Below are 15,751 nucleotides of genomic sequence, written 5' to 3' on the forward strand. Positions count from 1 at the left end.
TAATTATTGAGTAAATGAATACATGGATGAATGAGGAAATGAATGAACGAGTTAAAGACACTGAAGAGTGGAGTGTGTATGGACAGAAGTTAGTAAAGAATAAATTTTGAGAGGTAGAAATTAGTTCCATTATTCCATTTTACTCCATAAATAAGAATTGGTTCATAGTTATGATTACAGCATATTTAATGTATTTTTATTTTATTTTTTGGACGGAAGAAGAAAGGGAGGGAAGCATTGGGTGAGAGAGAAACATCAATTCATTGCCTCTCACACCCCAACCTCCAACCCAGATTGGAACCTATAACCTGGCATGTGCCCTGACCAGGAATCAAACTCATCACCTTCTGGTATATGGGATGATGTTCCAACCAACTTAGCTACACTGGCCAGGGCATATTTTGAAACATTAAAAGGTTGAAACATTGAAATATTAAAAGGTTATTCTAAAAACAGTTTATTTACTGCTGGCAATATTGAATTATGCTCCAGGCTAAAATGAGCAGCAGATTGGAAATAGTACATCAGAGTTCCTAGAAGCAAATTGATTGATAGCTGCTAAGAACTGACTGCTGACAGCTGTAGAGGAGTAATAGAAATATCTACCAGAAAATCCTGGCAGTTTAGTGTTATTCAGGATTATTATTAAAATCCTTTAAAGCATAGATATTAAAAGGGCGACCCTTGTTCAATAAGAAAGTGATTATGTGAAGTTTCTTCTGTTTAATCAGGGATTTTAAAAAATCAAGTATAAATAAAGTATCTCTTATTTAGAAACTGACATGTGAAATAAATATTCATTTCCCCAAAATCCTCATTGAGAGAGTGGTGCACAGATGCCCTCTACTTCCTCTCTTCCCATTATGGCTTCATTTGCCTTTTACCCCATCACGATGGATGCTTAAACTGTGTTTACCAAGTCACTAGTAACCTCCATAGTTTCAAATTTAATGAATACTTCTCATTCCTAATTATCGATGACAGCATGCGATATGGCTTATCCCTTGGCTTCTTTACAACTCCCATGTGCCTTTTGATTATTTTTCATCTCCTTTGTTGGCTTCTTTTTGTCTACCTATTCCTCAACAATAAGTGCCGTCCTCACCCTTCCCATCTCACTTTTTGTTGTGTCCCTAGTAACCCTAACTGCTCACATGGCTTCAGCTCTGTATTGAAGACTCTTAAATCATTTATTCGTTTTAATCTCTAAACCTAGGTCAACATGTTCAAAACTGAACTCTCTATCCCTTCCTATACCCCTTCAACTTTTCTGTTTCCTGTCTCAGAGAATGGTACCACCAGCCATCAAGTTACCAAAGCCAGAACCTCAGGAGTCATTTTTGATTCTTCCTCATTCAGGGCCCCATTCAATTAGTCACCAAGAACTACTCTGTATTTCCTTAATAGCTCCATCCCTCCTGTTACTTCCTTGGTTTAAACCCTCATAATTTCCTGCTTGAATTACTGGACCAGCCTTTTAAAGATCTATCTGCCTCTAATTCTCCATATTCTATTAGAGTGCTCTTTTCAAATTCCAAATTTGATCATATCATTCACTTGTTTAATATCCTTTGATGATTCCTCTGTGCCTTCAGGATAAAATTTACACTCCTTAGGAACTTCATAAATTAGCTCCTACTTCCCATTCTGGCATCATATGAGCAGCATCTCCCACCATCCCCAGCTGCCATTCATTCACTATGTTCTGCCACTACAGATGACTTCCAGCTCCTGAATTAACCATGCCCTCTCTCATTTCAGGGCCATTTCTCATTGCTCCTTTTACCTAGAACACCTTTCTGAGTCCTTTCTCTGTTCCTTCCCCCAATTCTTTGCCAAATTAACATATCCTCTAAGATTTAGTATTTGTATCTTCTCTATGGAGAGTTTCTGGATTAGGCTAGGTTGGAGTTTCTTCTCTGTGCTCAGTGTTATGGCCATCGCTGCATTTGTTATACAGGACTGTGCCATGTTTAAAAATGTCACCTTTCTCCTGAGCTCCTGAAATTGTAATGGTCTGTTGCCCTCAGCCTTATCACAGTTCCCAGAACACATTGAGTGAATAACATGTTGAATGCAAGTATAGAATAAACATGCCATATTGATCAGAAAGATGGCTGTTGAACTGGAAGAAGGAAGGATTTGAAGTTAGTAGAAATAATTTTATAATTTTAGGGCAAAGTGTACTGATAAAGAAACAACAAACTACCAAAGAGTAGCTGACAAACTGCAGAAGACTGTCACTAGGTAAACTAGGGTCATAGTGTCTTGTCACCAGAACAAACTTCACATTCACAAAGCCAGGATTCCCTCAGGAATGGGACTCCCTGCTGATGGTAATGAGGAAGTTGCATGAAAATGAAGCAGAGTAATTAGAAGGCCAGCCACCTGTGTTCTAGCTAACTCCTCCTGGGAGGGAGGTCTGGGAGTAGTTTGGGATGTAGAGTGGAAAGAGAATGAGTTCATGAATTGAAGAATGAATATAGGTTATGTATAAAAGGGGTTAATCTGAGCCTATGTGCTTGGGAGCGTCTTAGTTTCTAAAGACCCATTGAACCTACTTGGGTAATGATCAGGGTGGTTAATAAATGTACGTGGATCCATGATGCCTCAGCAGTCCTTCCAGAAGCCATCATTGTATTAAAGACGTGCTAGAGGAACAGGATGAGTGAGTTCGTAGGATGAAGATGATAGGTAGTTGATATGTTTTCATATTGTTCTCTGACAGTGATCAAAATTCCATTGATTTGAGTGACAGGACTCATATTATCCTTCAAGACTGCATTTATTTATTGGAGAGGCTATCGATCATTTGTGAACCCTCTGAAATGTTGGCTGTGAGGAGGTGCCTCAGCACCCACCCCTGTCTAGCCCAGGGTGCAGAGTTTTACGAGTAACTGAAGGAGGTCTGTGACTCTCTGCTCTGTGTCTCTGACATCAAGGAGATTTAGTACTGGTCAAAAAGAAAACCCCTTCTAATTCAGATGGCTCTTCCCAGGCCACTCTGAAGTCCTGTGTCCAGGAATAAAGACGCTGGGCTGGAACTGCTGCCTTCCGTCTCCAATGTCCCTTGGGCTTCAATTTGTCTCATGTCCTGGGGAAACAGAATTGTATCTCACATGCCTCCCGGAACTGTACTATACTTTGAGTGAGTTCCAGATGTCTTAAGAGATGCCAGATGGCTCACGAGAGGCAGACCAGCTTTCAGGAAAATGTGTCCCATTTCCTTGGATATGAACCATGAATTTAAGCTTGCAGGGCCAGCTGTGGGGGGAGAAGTTCAAGGCCAGCTCTGCCTGCTGGTGTTCAGGTATCACGCAGTGTGCTAAATGCCTTCGCATACTTATCTTGTTTAACAACAGACAGGAGGCAGACATCTGGAACCCAGTGTTTCCAGATGAAAAACCTGAGACTCAAAGAGGTTGAGCAAATTTACTTTGATTTTCAAGTCATTTATGTTCCACTCCAAGAGTATTGTCTGAGAACATTTGAGCGTCACTGATGCTGTTATGTAGTTTCTAATAACAAAGAATTGGTGCTTCTTAATCTATTCCTACTGATCTACTCCTGAGCATAAAAAAGTGTGTGTAGGATGTGTGGAATCACCTGTAGTATCCTCTTTCTCTTTCTAGTAAAACATGCATGTAAGTGTAACATACACACACACACACACACACACACACGAGCTTTACCTTTGCATGCTTCGTTGACTGTATAAATGAAAGCACAGAGCAAGCTACTTCTGTGCCAGAATAAGATCCCACTTTCAGCATATTGTTTCCTTGCTTCCTTAGTAAACATCACTTGTTCTTTTAAATTCTCTGCTCTCAATTCTAACCCCTATTTACCTAGATGAAAGGTATTTTTAAATCTTTCCAATGGGACTCACACCCTGCCCCCTGCTCTAATTTTCAATTCCTTCTGTTTCTCTACTCCTGGAATTCTAACTTTTGTGTCCTGAGCTCAATGGAACCTTCCAGATAGCTTCTGCCTAATGGTGTGCCAATTCTAGCTCTTAATTTTCAGTTTGCCTCTATACTTTGAATCCTGCCTCTGCCACTTGCTAACTGAGGGCCTTGGGTGACTCCTGAGGCTCATTTTTTAAAATTTATTAAACGGGTTCTAACGGCTACTTAGATTTTGTATTTTCAGTGTTAGGTGAGATGATGTAAGTAAAGCATTTAGCACAGGACTTGGCACTTAGTGAGAACACTCGCAAGCTTGGTGGTGACGAGTTGGTGTTAAAGGAATTGTAGCATTCGTGGTGATTATTATTGTGCCTGTATCCTAGGTAGCCTCATGACTGAGGTTTATGGTTCTGGATCTTCTTCCATGAAACACATCTGCACTTTTAATTAATGCTCCCAAAGCAGCACACTCAGCTCTATCAGCAATAAGTCACACCAGTCCCTACAATGTGCTGTTCCAAAGGAATGGATACTACATGCTGACCTCCTGGAAGCTGGTGAGGGTATTAGGAATGGACATTTGGCCTTGGCAAACACTTGTTTTCCACTGTGAAATATTATTTGGGTATTGCTATATTATTCCATATTGTTGACACAAAATATAGCTTAATATAACTAACTGGAGGCCTGGCACGTGAAATTCGTGCATGGGTAGGGCCCCTAGGCCTGGAAATCAGGGCTGATCTTCCCTGGCTGCTGGCAGCTGGCCCCTGACCCTGCCACTGCCACCGCCCTTTGTGTGTGGGGTGACCGGCAGGGCGATCAGGGCTCTGGCACCACCTGTGTTCGCCACCACCCACCCCCGGTTCCCTGTTCCCCATCGGGCAATTGGAGCCTGCTGGCCAGGGGGAGGGGCCAAGAGGTTGGCCAGCATGCCCTGATTGGGTGATCAGGGCCTGTGGACTGGGGGTAGCTCCTTCATTGAACATCTGCCCCGTGGTGGTCAGTGTGTGTCATAGCCGACCGGTCGTTCCGCTGTCCGGTTAATTTGCATATTACTCTTTTATATATATATAGAGAGAGAGATTCCTGGATCAATGCTGCACATTTCACAATTCCTTTTCTATTTTGTTTCTCTCTTCTCTGGCACAGAAAACAAAACACTGTGCGATATAATCCACGGGCAGAACACAGATCATAATAGGCCTTCTTACTGCAGACCCAAAGCCTCCGGTGTAGACTTTTAGGGTTGAACAGATCTGAAATCTAATTTTGTTACCTTGGGTAGGGACAAGAAGCCAGACAATGCGTGGTCTTCTTTTCGAAAACTCCGACTGAGGCTCTCTAGGTTGAGCTTGCCGTTGGCTGCACTGAGTGCCAGCTTTAGGATCTCCAGCAGGCTCCTGGTCACTTCTGATGGTGAGTCGGCGTGTTGAGGGGCAGCACTGCTTGGAGGGGCAGGGGAAAGTCTGTGAAAAGGTGAACCCCTCAAGGAAGCCACTGTGTATTTCATACTATGTCTCTCACCTGCGTTAAACACTTTCTAAATCCTGGGAACCTGGTCTGGGACTGCATGTGGTGACCTCACAGATTAACTCAACTTTGTTCCATTCTAGGGAGTTTACAGTCTCTTCTCCAGGAGGAACCCACCCATTCGACTAGAATATAGACCAAATTTGTAATATACCCTCTCTTTTTGCCAGGTTGAGAGAAAAAAAATTAGAGGTGTCCATGGTAGTTTACTTTACCCGCATCTTACTTTTTTTTTGAGCCCAGATAATCAAATTTCCAAATGGTACATGTCACAAGCAAAGCAAGGCAGATCCTGGCAGATCCCTGTGACCAGAGAACCTGTAGAGGAGGCAATCTTGACCCAGGCGAACTTCCTGCATTATCCTTGACTCTGCTATTTGTAGCTGGAAAACCCAGAAAGGTTTGGGGGTAATTATGTATTTACCAGATGGCATGCAAATGTATGTAATTATTCAGGTGGTTTAGCAAACTGGCTTTTGTTACTTTCCATAACAGGTGAAAATGACCAGAGTGATAAAGTGTCAGAGTCATTTATTTTATGAAACTAGTTTGAGGTATTTACGTATTTCACTTTCAAAAGTATGTGTCCTTCCAGATCTGGCCAAACTATTTTCTCAGCAATGGATTATTTTTAGATGCATTTAACTTTCCGAAAGGTCATATGCTATCTTCCTTTTGCTCTGTAACTCTTACTTGAGCTTTGACACCAAACTCTGCCTTTCTGAATTACTTAACAATAGCTAATATTTTCCAAAAGTTTGGTACAGAAAAGGAGGAAAAGGGGCTATTTGTCTTTGCATTGGTCACCTAGCTCTGCACCCACTTTCCTTGTTCAGGGAGTTCCCAGCCCGGGAGCCTGCCTCTCAGTCCAGCCGAGGAGCATGCCAGCTATTTGCGTTCCCAACCTCTCTTTGCTGCTCAGGGCACATGACTCGGGCCTTGTCAACCAGAAGTATCTGTCCAGATTTGAATCAGAAGTTTTTCTTTCTTCCTTCTTTTCTTTCAGTGCCAGTTTCTGGGGGTGGGAATTCATGGGGCTCTGGCCCCCATCTCCGTACACGGGGTCCTGAACTGGCAGGTGTTGTATGGAACCCATTTACTGCAGCCGGTGGGGTTTCTTAGGAAACCGCTGCAGGAGTGGATTTCATCTGGTCCCATTAGTGATGCTGGCGGCTTTTAAAACATCACAGAGCTGCCTCATTTAAAGCTCTACCTGAAGAACACGAGAGGGTATTTTCCTGAGCAGGACATTAATGAGCAAGGAGCCTGGGTTCATTACAGGCCACTCGTCCTGCGCTTCTACACACACACACTATCTGGTCCATGTAAACAGCGCCTTCTGTGATGAGTTCCAAATGATCTCTTCAGGCACCTTTTTTATAGGGTAGAAATCCAGATGTCCCTGCACGTGAAGTGATGCAAGCTCTTTGGATAACGGGAGGTGCCAATTACAACCAACGAGTATTTATTGAGCATCTCCTATGTGCCAGGAACTATGCTAGACCCGTGCTAGGCACTGAGTGGGACAGGACAGATGCTATTCCTAACCTCAAATGTGAGATAAGTAATTACCAGGACAAAGTCTGTTATGAAGGGAAACGTCTATGTGACTGTGCAGCAAAGAAACATAACCCAGTCTAGAACTCAGGAGAGGCTTCCTGTCTAGGACTCATAGACCCACCATATCTGTCAATGCGTGGCCACGTTCTCCTGGGCACAGTCTGCTACCTCTCACAGTCTACTGTGACATAGTGATTAAGAGCCATGGGATAGGAATTTACCTCTAAGAAAAAGGTATGGTTTTCTGTACAAATGTCCTTGGGCCACGTGTTAGTCTACTACTGTATGAAGCGTGGTTGCTGACTATTAAAAATGTGTAGGGCTTTATGGGTAGGACCGTTACTCCCAGAGGGATATTTGTTTGGACTATGAGCCCTTGAAGGAGTGACTGGGCCTTGCCCACCTCTGAATTCATTGTGCCCAGCAAAGTGTGCCTGGCACGCAGCTGGTATTCAATGAATGTTTGATGAAGTATCAGAGTCAACAGAGCACATGTAAAGGGAATTAAATCTAACACTTGGCCCAGGGACATTTGTACAGAAAACCATACCTTTTTCTTAAAGAGGTAAATTCCTATCCCATGGCTCTTAATCACTATGTCACATGATTTGTAACTGAAAAGGGTATCTTCTGACAGGATAGTTAAAAAGTAGTAACAAACACTTCTATAGCAATTCCCGTGTACCAAAGACTTTAAGAACTTTGCATCGATTAACTCAGTCACTGTTACATATTGTTCCCATTTTACAGTTGGAGAGTGGAGGCACAGAGAGGTTAAGTGACCCAAGGCTCCACCTAGTGGCAGAGACAGGGATTGAGCCCAGGCTTCTGGCCATGGGGCTATGCTCCTACCACCGCCCTCTGCCAGTTTTCTTAGAGAACACAGAGACTGTCATGCTTTACTGTGTCTCATCTCTAATGATATTCCTCATTTCCTATGTTTACCTTTAATCACTTCTTTCCCTTGAGATTATGGGAAGGGATTATTGATTCTGTACCTTAAACTTCTCTGTGCTGCTACCTGCAGCGCAGGAGTTCCCTGACTGAACATATTCCCGGAACACACTCTAGATGAGTACTGCACCAGGGCGCTGTCATTTCTTTCATTTTATTTAGGTGTTTACTTATTTTAAGCCTCACCCAAGGATATGTTTTATTAATTTTTAGAGAGAAAAGAAGAGTGGAGCGGGGGAGGAGAGAGAAACATCGATCATTTGCCTCTGGTACCTGTCTTGACCAGGAATCGATCCTGCAACCTAGGTATGTGCTCTGACTGGGAATCGAATCCGCAACCTTTTGGTGTATGGGATGTTTCACCAACCAATTAAAATTAAGCCACCCGGCCAGAGCCACAATCGTTTTTTATTTCAGAATGGATTTTTTCATCTTTATACCGAAACCTCATAAAAAAAACAAACACTGCTGTTAAGAAACATATACAATTGTTGCAAATAATTTCCTATGCTCACCTGTTTACAGCATAGTGAGAGAAAACTAAGTGTAAACTGGGTGTTGGTGAACAGCTATGTTTCTGCACTGCTCACCTAATAGGGAATTGCCTCCAAGAGCCCGGCCAGCTCTGAAAGTCTGGGAATAATGTGCCCACAGAAAGGGAGGAAGTACCTTTCGCTGTGATGGGTACCACCCTGAGCTTCCCTCAGGCTGCTGTCCACGGCTCTTCTGCTTTGCTGTGGATCATCTGAGGCTGCCACTTTCAGAAAACAAAGTAGCTTCTCATAGTTCACCTGAAAATTAAATATGAAACAGAGCATCCTTATTTAATTTACATGTAGGGAAAAGAGGCCTGCTGAAATGAAATGTGTTTGAAATATTAAAGAATGAAGAATTTTTAAAGCAGCTTTAAAAATATAATAATTATTAGTGTTTTTTTTTTAACCAACTATTACTATTATTCTCCCTCCTGGACAAATGGTAAAATTCCACTTCCTGGGTAGGACCATGTGACCAGTTCTGGCCAATGAGTTATAAGCAGAAGGGACATGTGCTACTTCTGGGTTGAGGATTGAACTGTTGACATGAGGCCTTCAGAGCTCTTTTTCCTGCTGCCATATGTCCCAAACATTCCAGAGTGTCTGCTTCATCAGCCTCGGTTTTGGAGCTAAGATAATGACAGTGCCAAGAAGAGCCTGTGGCAAACTCATTACAAAAATGTAATGTAAATGAAAAATAAGCTTTTGCTGTTTTAAGCAACTGAGATTTGGGACTATTTGTTAGTACACTATAACCTAGCCTTTAGCTTCTCTCTCTTTTATATATGTATTATATATAATATGTGCTTATATTTAGATATATTCAGCAGATATATTCAGATTATTTGAGGATAAGGTCTTAGTTACTAAGGTAAATAAAAGAATTTCAAAGTTTTATTTTTTATTACTAGAGGCCCGGTGGCAAGATTCATGCACTGGTGGGGTCCCTTGGCCTGGCCTGTGGGGATTGGGTGGAAACCGGCTCTCCAACATCCCCCGAGGGGTCCCAGATTGTGAGACCCCCTCCTGCAGGCCCACCCCCCAGGACCTAGATGCCCACTGGCTCCCTCCTCCCTCCTCTCTGGGTCCAGGGTGCAGGTGACCAGATTCGGGGCTGACAGTGCCCCAGCAGCAGCCTAACCCATGGCCAATTCCGCAATGAATCGGGCTCCCTCCTCTACTGGTCGGAGCATCTGCCCCCTGGTGGTCATTGCCCGTCATAGCTACCGGGTGAATGCTCAGACGGTCGGATGATCGCTTAGGCATATATATGTATGTATGTGTATGTATATATATATATATATATATATATATATATATATATATAAATTATTATTTTTTTTACATAGAAAAGGACTGAAGTAATGTCCATTTTCATTTTTTCATTGCTGGGCTGGATGGAATCCTAGGGATTATGGTGGACAGACAACTCCAGAGCAGTGGAGGGGGTAGCATGGGAGAAGGAAGCTAGACAGGGTCCCAGATATAAATTAGATTTCAGACCAGAAAATTTGATTGAATTAAAGATTCAGGAGGTTGTACTCATAAGTTGCCATTTTACTGCTAAATATTTCTCATACATACACAACTAATTTTATTTTTGCAGTTTAAGGATGGGCAGGAGAGAGAACTTACATTCATTTGTGTACCTATTAACTGCTAAACATGAAACCAGGTTGGTTTTGGCCTTGTTTTCTATCATCACATGCTCATTAATGATTTTCCCATTGCTATTACTTCTTCCTCTTTTAGGGCACTTTTCTCTAGCTCCCTGAATTTGGTTACACTTGGACCTTGTTTTGTATTCACTTTCAAGTGCGAGCTTGGAAAGTACAAGCAGAGAAAGAACCCTGCCCTTGTATTGGGGAACATTTATCTCAGCCCTGGGTCTGCCGTTAATTCTCCAGGTGCCCCGTGCAAGTTCCTTAACCCCTCTGGAGCTCAGTTTCCTAATCAGTAAATTGATGGTGGTGAGTTATATTTCAAAAATTACTACCCCACCCCCCAAACTCTCTAATGCTCTAGGAACTGTCACACTTCTTAGTCAAGTTCTCCATTCTTACCAACTGCTCAGCTTGTAAATGGATTTAAATGCACTCATTATCTTGAATCTCTATCTCACTAGTGTTAGGAGTAGACAATGAAAGTTGGGAAGGGAAAGCTCATTAAAGAGAGATTAAGCAGGACTAAGAGACCTAACTTGCCTGGTTTGTGAGGCTCAGTGGTTGAGTGTTGACCTATGAACCAGGAGGTCACGGTTCAATTCCCGGTCAGAGCATGTGCCCAGGTTGTGGGCTCTATCCCCAGTGTGAGGTATGCTGGAGGCAGCCAATCAATGATTCTCTCTCATCATTGATGTTTCTTTCTCTCCCTCTCCCTTCCTCTCTGAAGTCAATAAAAATATATTAAAAAAAAGAGAGAAGGGACCTAAATCTATTTTCTATTCTGGTGTATTCTAACTAGAGATTTACACATTCTATACAATAAAGAGCTAATATGCAAATGGTCATCACGCCCTCCTGCCATCATGCCTTAATGGCTTAGATGCTCAACACTGGGGAAAGTGGTATGGGGACCAGCCAGGCTGCGGCCTGGGAGAGGGACAAGCCACCCACCCTGCAGTCCTGGGCACCAGCACCTGTGGTCCGGGAGAGGGACAAGCTGCCTGCCCCATGGTCCAGGGTACCTGTGGCTGTGGCTGGCCCAGGCGAAGCTGGCCCCGGGTCCTGGGTGCCTGCGGCCGGCCAGAGGGAGGGAAGCCCAGGTCCCGGGTGCCTGCAACCAGCTGGAAGAGGGAATCCTGGGTCCCAGGTGTGTGGTGAGGCAGAGGCAGGGGTGAGGCAGAGGCAATTAGGAGCAATTAGGCCAGCAGGAGAGCAGTTAGGGGTGATCAGGCCAGTAGGGGAGCAGTTAAGGGTGATCAGGCAGGCAGGGTGGTTAAGGGTGATCAGGCTGGCAGGCAGAGGGGTTAGGGACAATCAGGCAGGCAGGCAGGCGAGCAATTAGGAGCCAGTGGTCCCGGATTTCGAGAGGCAGTAGGACATCCCCTGAGGGGTCATGGATTGGAGAGGGTGCAGGCCAGGCTGAGGCGCCACCCGCCCCATGCACAAATTTTGTGCATCGGGCCTTTAGTATGAATATAAATAAGCTTTATATCTTAGGGGTCAATAGAAAAGGTTATTTTTTAAAGAAAGAAACTAACCTTTTAATTCCATTACTCTGGTGGGTTCAAGTAAAATAAAGGAAAGAAATGCACACTGGAAATTTCGAGGTGGCCATACCATTTCAGGAGAGCCACTCCTGGCAAACCTCTGGCAGAGGATCTTGACTGTTGGTAACTGCAGAGGGACTTCATGCCTCAGGAAGAGGCGGCTCAGCTGAGACTGAAGAAGAAATCCGGAGGCGATGGGATCCAGGATTTTCAGCTCTTTTTGAAGCTTGTCTAATAAGCCAGAACTCAAAGAGTGGGACTTGAGCTCTCTTCTGACCAGGGCGAGAAGAAAAGTGTCTTCTTTTGTCGTTCCACTTAGCCTCTGGCCAATATCCTGATACAACAACAACCAAAAATTAACAGGGCTCTGAAATAAGATGGCTGAAGGCCCATGCAAGGAGGCAGAAGCCTAGTAGGGCTGGTATCAGAGCATCTACTTTCAGGCCTAGCCTAGTATAGGACAAGTTAGTAATACCTGAGGGAAAGTGTTTGACCTGGATGTATTTATTAGTTTACAATGCCTTAGGACCTTCTCCTTCAGAATAAAAGGAGCAAATAACTTCAGAGTACATACTACTTAAGGTATACCATCTTTGTTTTACAAAATAACCTTTTGATTATGTGAGAATTTAGAATGGCATATCTTAGAGACCCATTGGATTTGGGAGATGGAAGGTGGGTGGAAGGTGAGAAGTTCAGTTGGGATATTTGAGATCTTCCTGTGAACTCCCCAGGAAAGCTTCCTGAAAAGCCAGTTAGATATGTGGAGTTGGGTGTCCACCGTCCACCCTCAGATGGTCTTATTGTCTGTTCCACATCAAAGTATACAGTCAACAAATAATACCCCTTCATCCACAATAGAAAACTCACCAACTCTCAGTATACACACCTCTGGCTGGTCAGAGCTTCCCATCTGCTCCAAGGACCAGTCTCTAAGTTTGCTCCGGGGGAGGCCATGGATATAGGACAGGGACTGGTCTCCAGTTGGTACAGAGCTGCAGTAAACATTTGCCTGTTTGGGAGTTTTAAAGAAACAAAGACAAATAAATGGTAGTAAGTCTCAGAAGGGGAGTGGGAAAGAGAAGGAGGAAAGAAGAGAGAATATGACTGAGCCAACCAATTCCTTCAAACATATTCCCAGTTCCAAATGACTTAGCCCATGGAGTCACTGGGTCATCAAGTCCCCAAAGAAGAAAGTTTGTCTCAACATCAATTTCAGCATTATGTAATTAACAAGTGTTTGACAAATATATTAATAATTAGATACCATTTCATTTGTGTAAGAAAGAAGGTGTCTGCACAAAGTAAAATTAGGTGGAACATAAGGTGTTTATAGGCAAATTAGGGTGCTTATTAGAGAAAGGGTATCCTTAGGCTCTTGTGATTAGCAGATTCAGGAAAGATTAGCAAAGGCAATTGCCAGTTTTGTCTAGAATGAACTAGAAGAGATTAAACACCCAGACTGTTACATCCCAAAAGCAATGTTATTAGAGATTACAATAGAATAAATGATGGAACAAGGGCTAATGATAAAATCCCATTCCCTCTTGCCATGGAGTATGTGTATGAATCATGCTTTTTTCCCCCCCTGTATTTTATGATGGTTTGATATCTGAGAGGGCCTGGCTGGAGGAGACTGTCCCTCCCAGTCCTAATTCCTAGAGATAGTGAACAGCTTCCTGCTACCACACTGTTCATATGAAAACCAACCAGGTCTTGGTTCATATCCCCATCCACCTCCTTTATCTAACCCTCACACACAGAGCCAGTATTTCCCCTGCCTGGAATCAACCGAGGTCTAGATACCAGATAAATGGAGACCTATACCCAAAGTCCCCTGGGTTATTTAAGTTAGCCAGTTCTACTCTGTTAACCCCGCCTTGCCTTTCTCATGGAAACCCCAACAAAGGCCATGGCCTGTGCTTTCTCCTCACTTCTACCTCCTGACTGACCTTGTTGCTTTGTTGCTTCCCTATGTGGCCCTAAGTGGTATGGTATGCCCCTTTTCCTGGAGAATTTAATAAACTCTTCTTTCAAAGGCATTGTCTTTATATCTGTCACTTTGCCATATCTGATAAAAATAAACTCCCAGGTACAAATCAGGGTGCATGGTTATTGTTAATATCAGGTAATTGGAAGGAGACATTATCAGAAGCATTCACAGAAAACTGAGTAACTGTACTCAGTTGGTTGCCATGTTGAATGAATGACCTATTAGTATAGATAGCAACCTATGGTGCTTCATGCTTTATAGTCATAAAGCATCCTATATAATAAAAGGCTAATATACAAATTGACTGAATGGTGGAACGACCAGTTGCTATGATGCACACTGACCACCAGGGGGCAGATGCTCAATGCAGGAGCTGCCCCCTGGTGGTCAGTGCACTCACACAGGGGGAGCATCGCTCAGCCAGAAGTCCTGAGCCGGGCTCATGGCTGGCGAGTGCAGCACAGCAGCAGGAGCCTCTCCCACCTCTGCAGCAGCACTAAGGATGTCAGTTGGACATCCCCCAAGGACTCCCAGACTGCGAGAGGGTACAGGCCAGGCTGAGGGATTCCCCCCACCGCTGAGTGCACAAATCTCGTGCACTGAGCCTCTAGTTTTAAAGAAAAATCAAGAGGCTCTCTAGAGTGGGCAGAGTGAGCAGAAGTAGCAGAGAGTTCTAGAATAGTCATAAAAGTAAAACATTTATTGGCCACATACTCTGTACAGGCATCATATAGGTGTTTTGCTTAATTCATTCAATTTAATCCCTACAACAATCCTATAAGGTAGATACTACATATAGCACCCTTCTATACTTGGGAAGCTGAGGCTTGCAGAAATTAAGTAACTTTATTCCTTCATTTAAGAAATACTTATGGAATGCCTAGTCTGGGCTGGGCACTCTGATAGGCCCTACAGTGAACAAAGCAGACCTGGCCCCTGTTCTCACAGAGTTTACAGAGTGTGAGAGATATAGAAAGAAAACATGGAGCGAGGGCCACTATCAGAACAGTCCATGGGCCACCTAACTTGGACCTGGTGGTCCAGGTCTGGAAGCAATGACATTTAAGTCTAGGCTTGAAAGCTGAGTTAAATATGGATTTGAACAGGCTGAATGGTGAGGGAGGAGGAGAAAAGAAGAAGGAAGAGTGCAGGAAAAGGAAAAGGAATATTGAAAATCTCATAGGTTCACACAAGGGCATAACAGAGAGAGATGGGTGCTTTCAGAGCACAGTTGAAGTCAGAATTGTCCAAAGTTAACTCCCTAGTAAATTGTGCAGATAAGATTTGAACCCCGATTTCTACCCTAGGATGAGAGAGATTCCACATTCAGTACATAGAGTAGTTTCATTCTGTAAAATATTTGGCTAGGTATTTTAGACATATTGTTCAAACAGTAGGTGTCTTTGAAAATTACTTATAATATAAAATACTTCCATTTACAAGCACATATATTTTTCTGTCTCTGAGAATTTGATACACTTCTATATTACAGTGTTCTGAACATGTACTTATTAACACTTCATTATGCTAATGAGGTCAAGGTGTTCTTTAGCCCCCTTTGCTCTCATTTAAACACCAAACTTTATTGAGTATCTTTATTTTCAGCACCATAGAGTCAGATGAACAAGGCAGGTATAATTCTTGCCCTCAAAATTTTTTGGCCTAGACATCACTGACTAAATTTTATGGCCTCCTCTATGAAAAGGGAAAAGATATTTTTCTCCTAGGAGTGGTATGAAGAATGTGTTATGATGCATTTTAAATATTTTGTAAATTCTAAAACTACATTATGTATTTATTTGTTATTTTTTGTATCTCCCTCCAATAGACTGTAAACTGTGTATGGGCCAAGACTATGTCTTGCTGATTCCAAGCATTAAGAAGAGCACCAGCCAGAACCGGTTTGGCTCAGTGGATAGAGCATCGGCCTGCGGACTCAAAGGTCCCGGGTTCGATTCCGGTCAAGGGCATGTACCTTGGTTGCAGGCACATCCCCAGTGGGGGGCGTGCAGGAGGCAGCTGATCAATGTTTCTCTCTCATCGATGTTTCTGGCAC

The 15,751-nt window shown here is 43.2% G+C and overlaps 1 protein-coding gene across 2 annotated transcripts in view; it reads right to left on the reverse strand.

Moving 5' to 3' along the window:
* Window positions 1-15,751, reverse strand: part of CUNH1orf87 (chromosome unknown C1orf87 homolog) — a 73,622-nt gene that overhangs the window by 33,367 nt on the left and 24,504 nt on the right. For both annotated transcript variants that reach the window (XM_070403357.1, XM_070403356.1), the window contains exons 4-7: window positions 12,592-12,714; window positions 11,773-12,036; window positions 8,625-8,746; window positions 5,188-5,353 (exon numbers count right to left, since the gene is read on the reverse strand). In XM_070403357.1, the coding sequence (XP_070259458.1) occupies window positions 5,188-5,353; window positions 8,625-8,746; window positions 11,773-12,036; window positions 12,592-12,714 (675 nt within the window). The remainder of the gene's footprint in view (window positions 1-5,187; window positions 5,354-8,624; window positions 8,747-11,772; window positions 12,037-12,591; window positions 12,715-15,751) is intronic.

Source organism: Myotis yumanensis, unplaced genomic scaffold (genome assembly GCF_028538775.1).
Source record: "Myotis yumanensis isolate MYYU_CA2020_CCGP unplaced genomic scaffold, mMyoYum1.0.hap1 SCAF_2, whole genome shotgun sequence".
NCBI lineage: Eukaryota > Metazoa > Chordata > Mammalia > Chiroptera > Vespertilionidae > Myotis > Myotis yumanensis.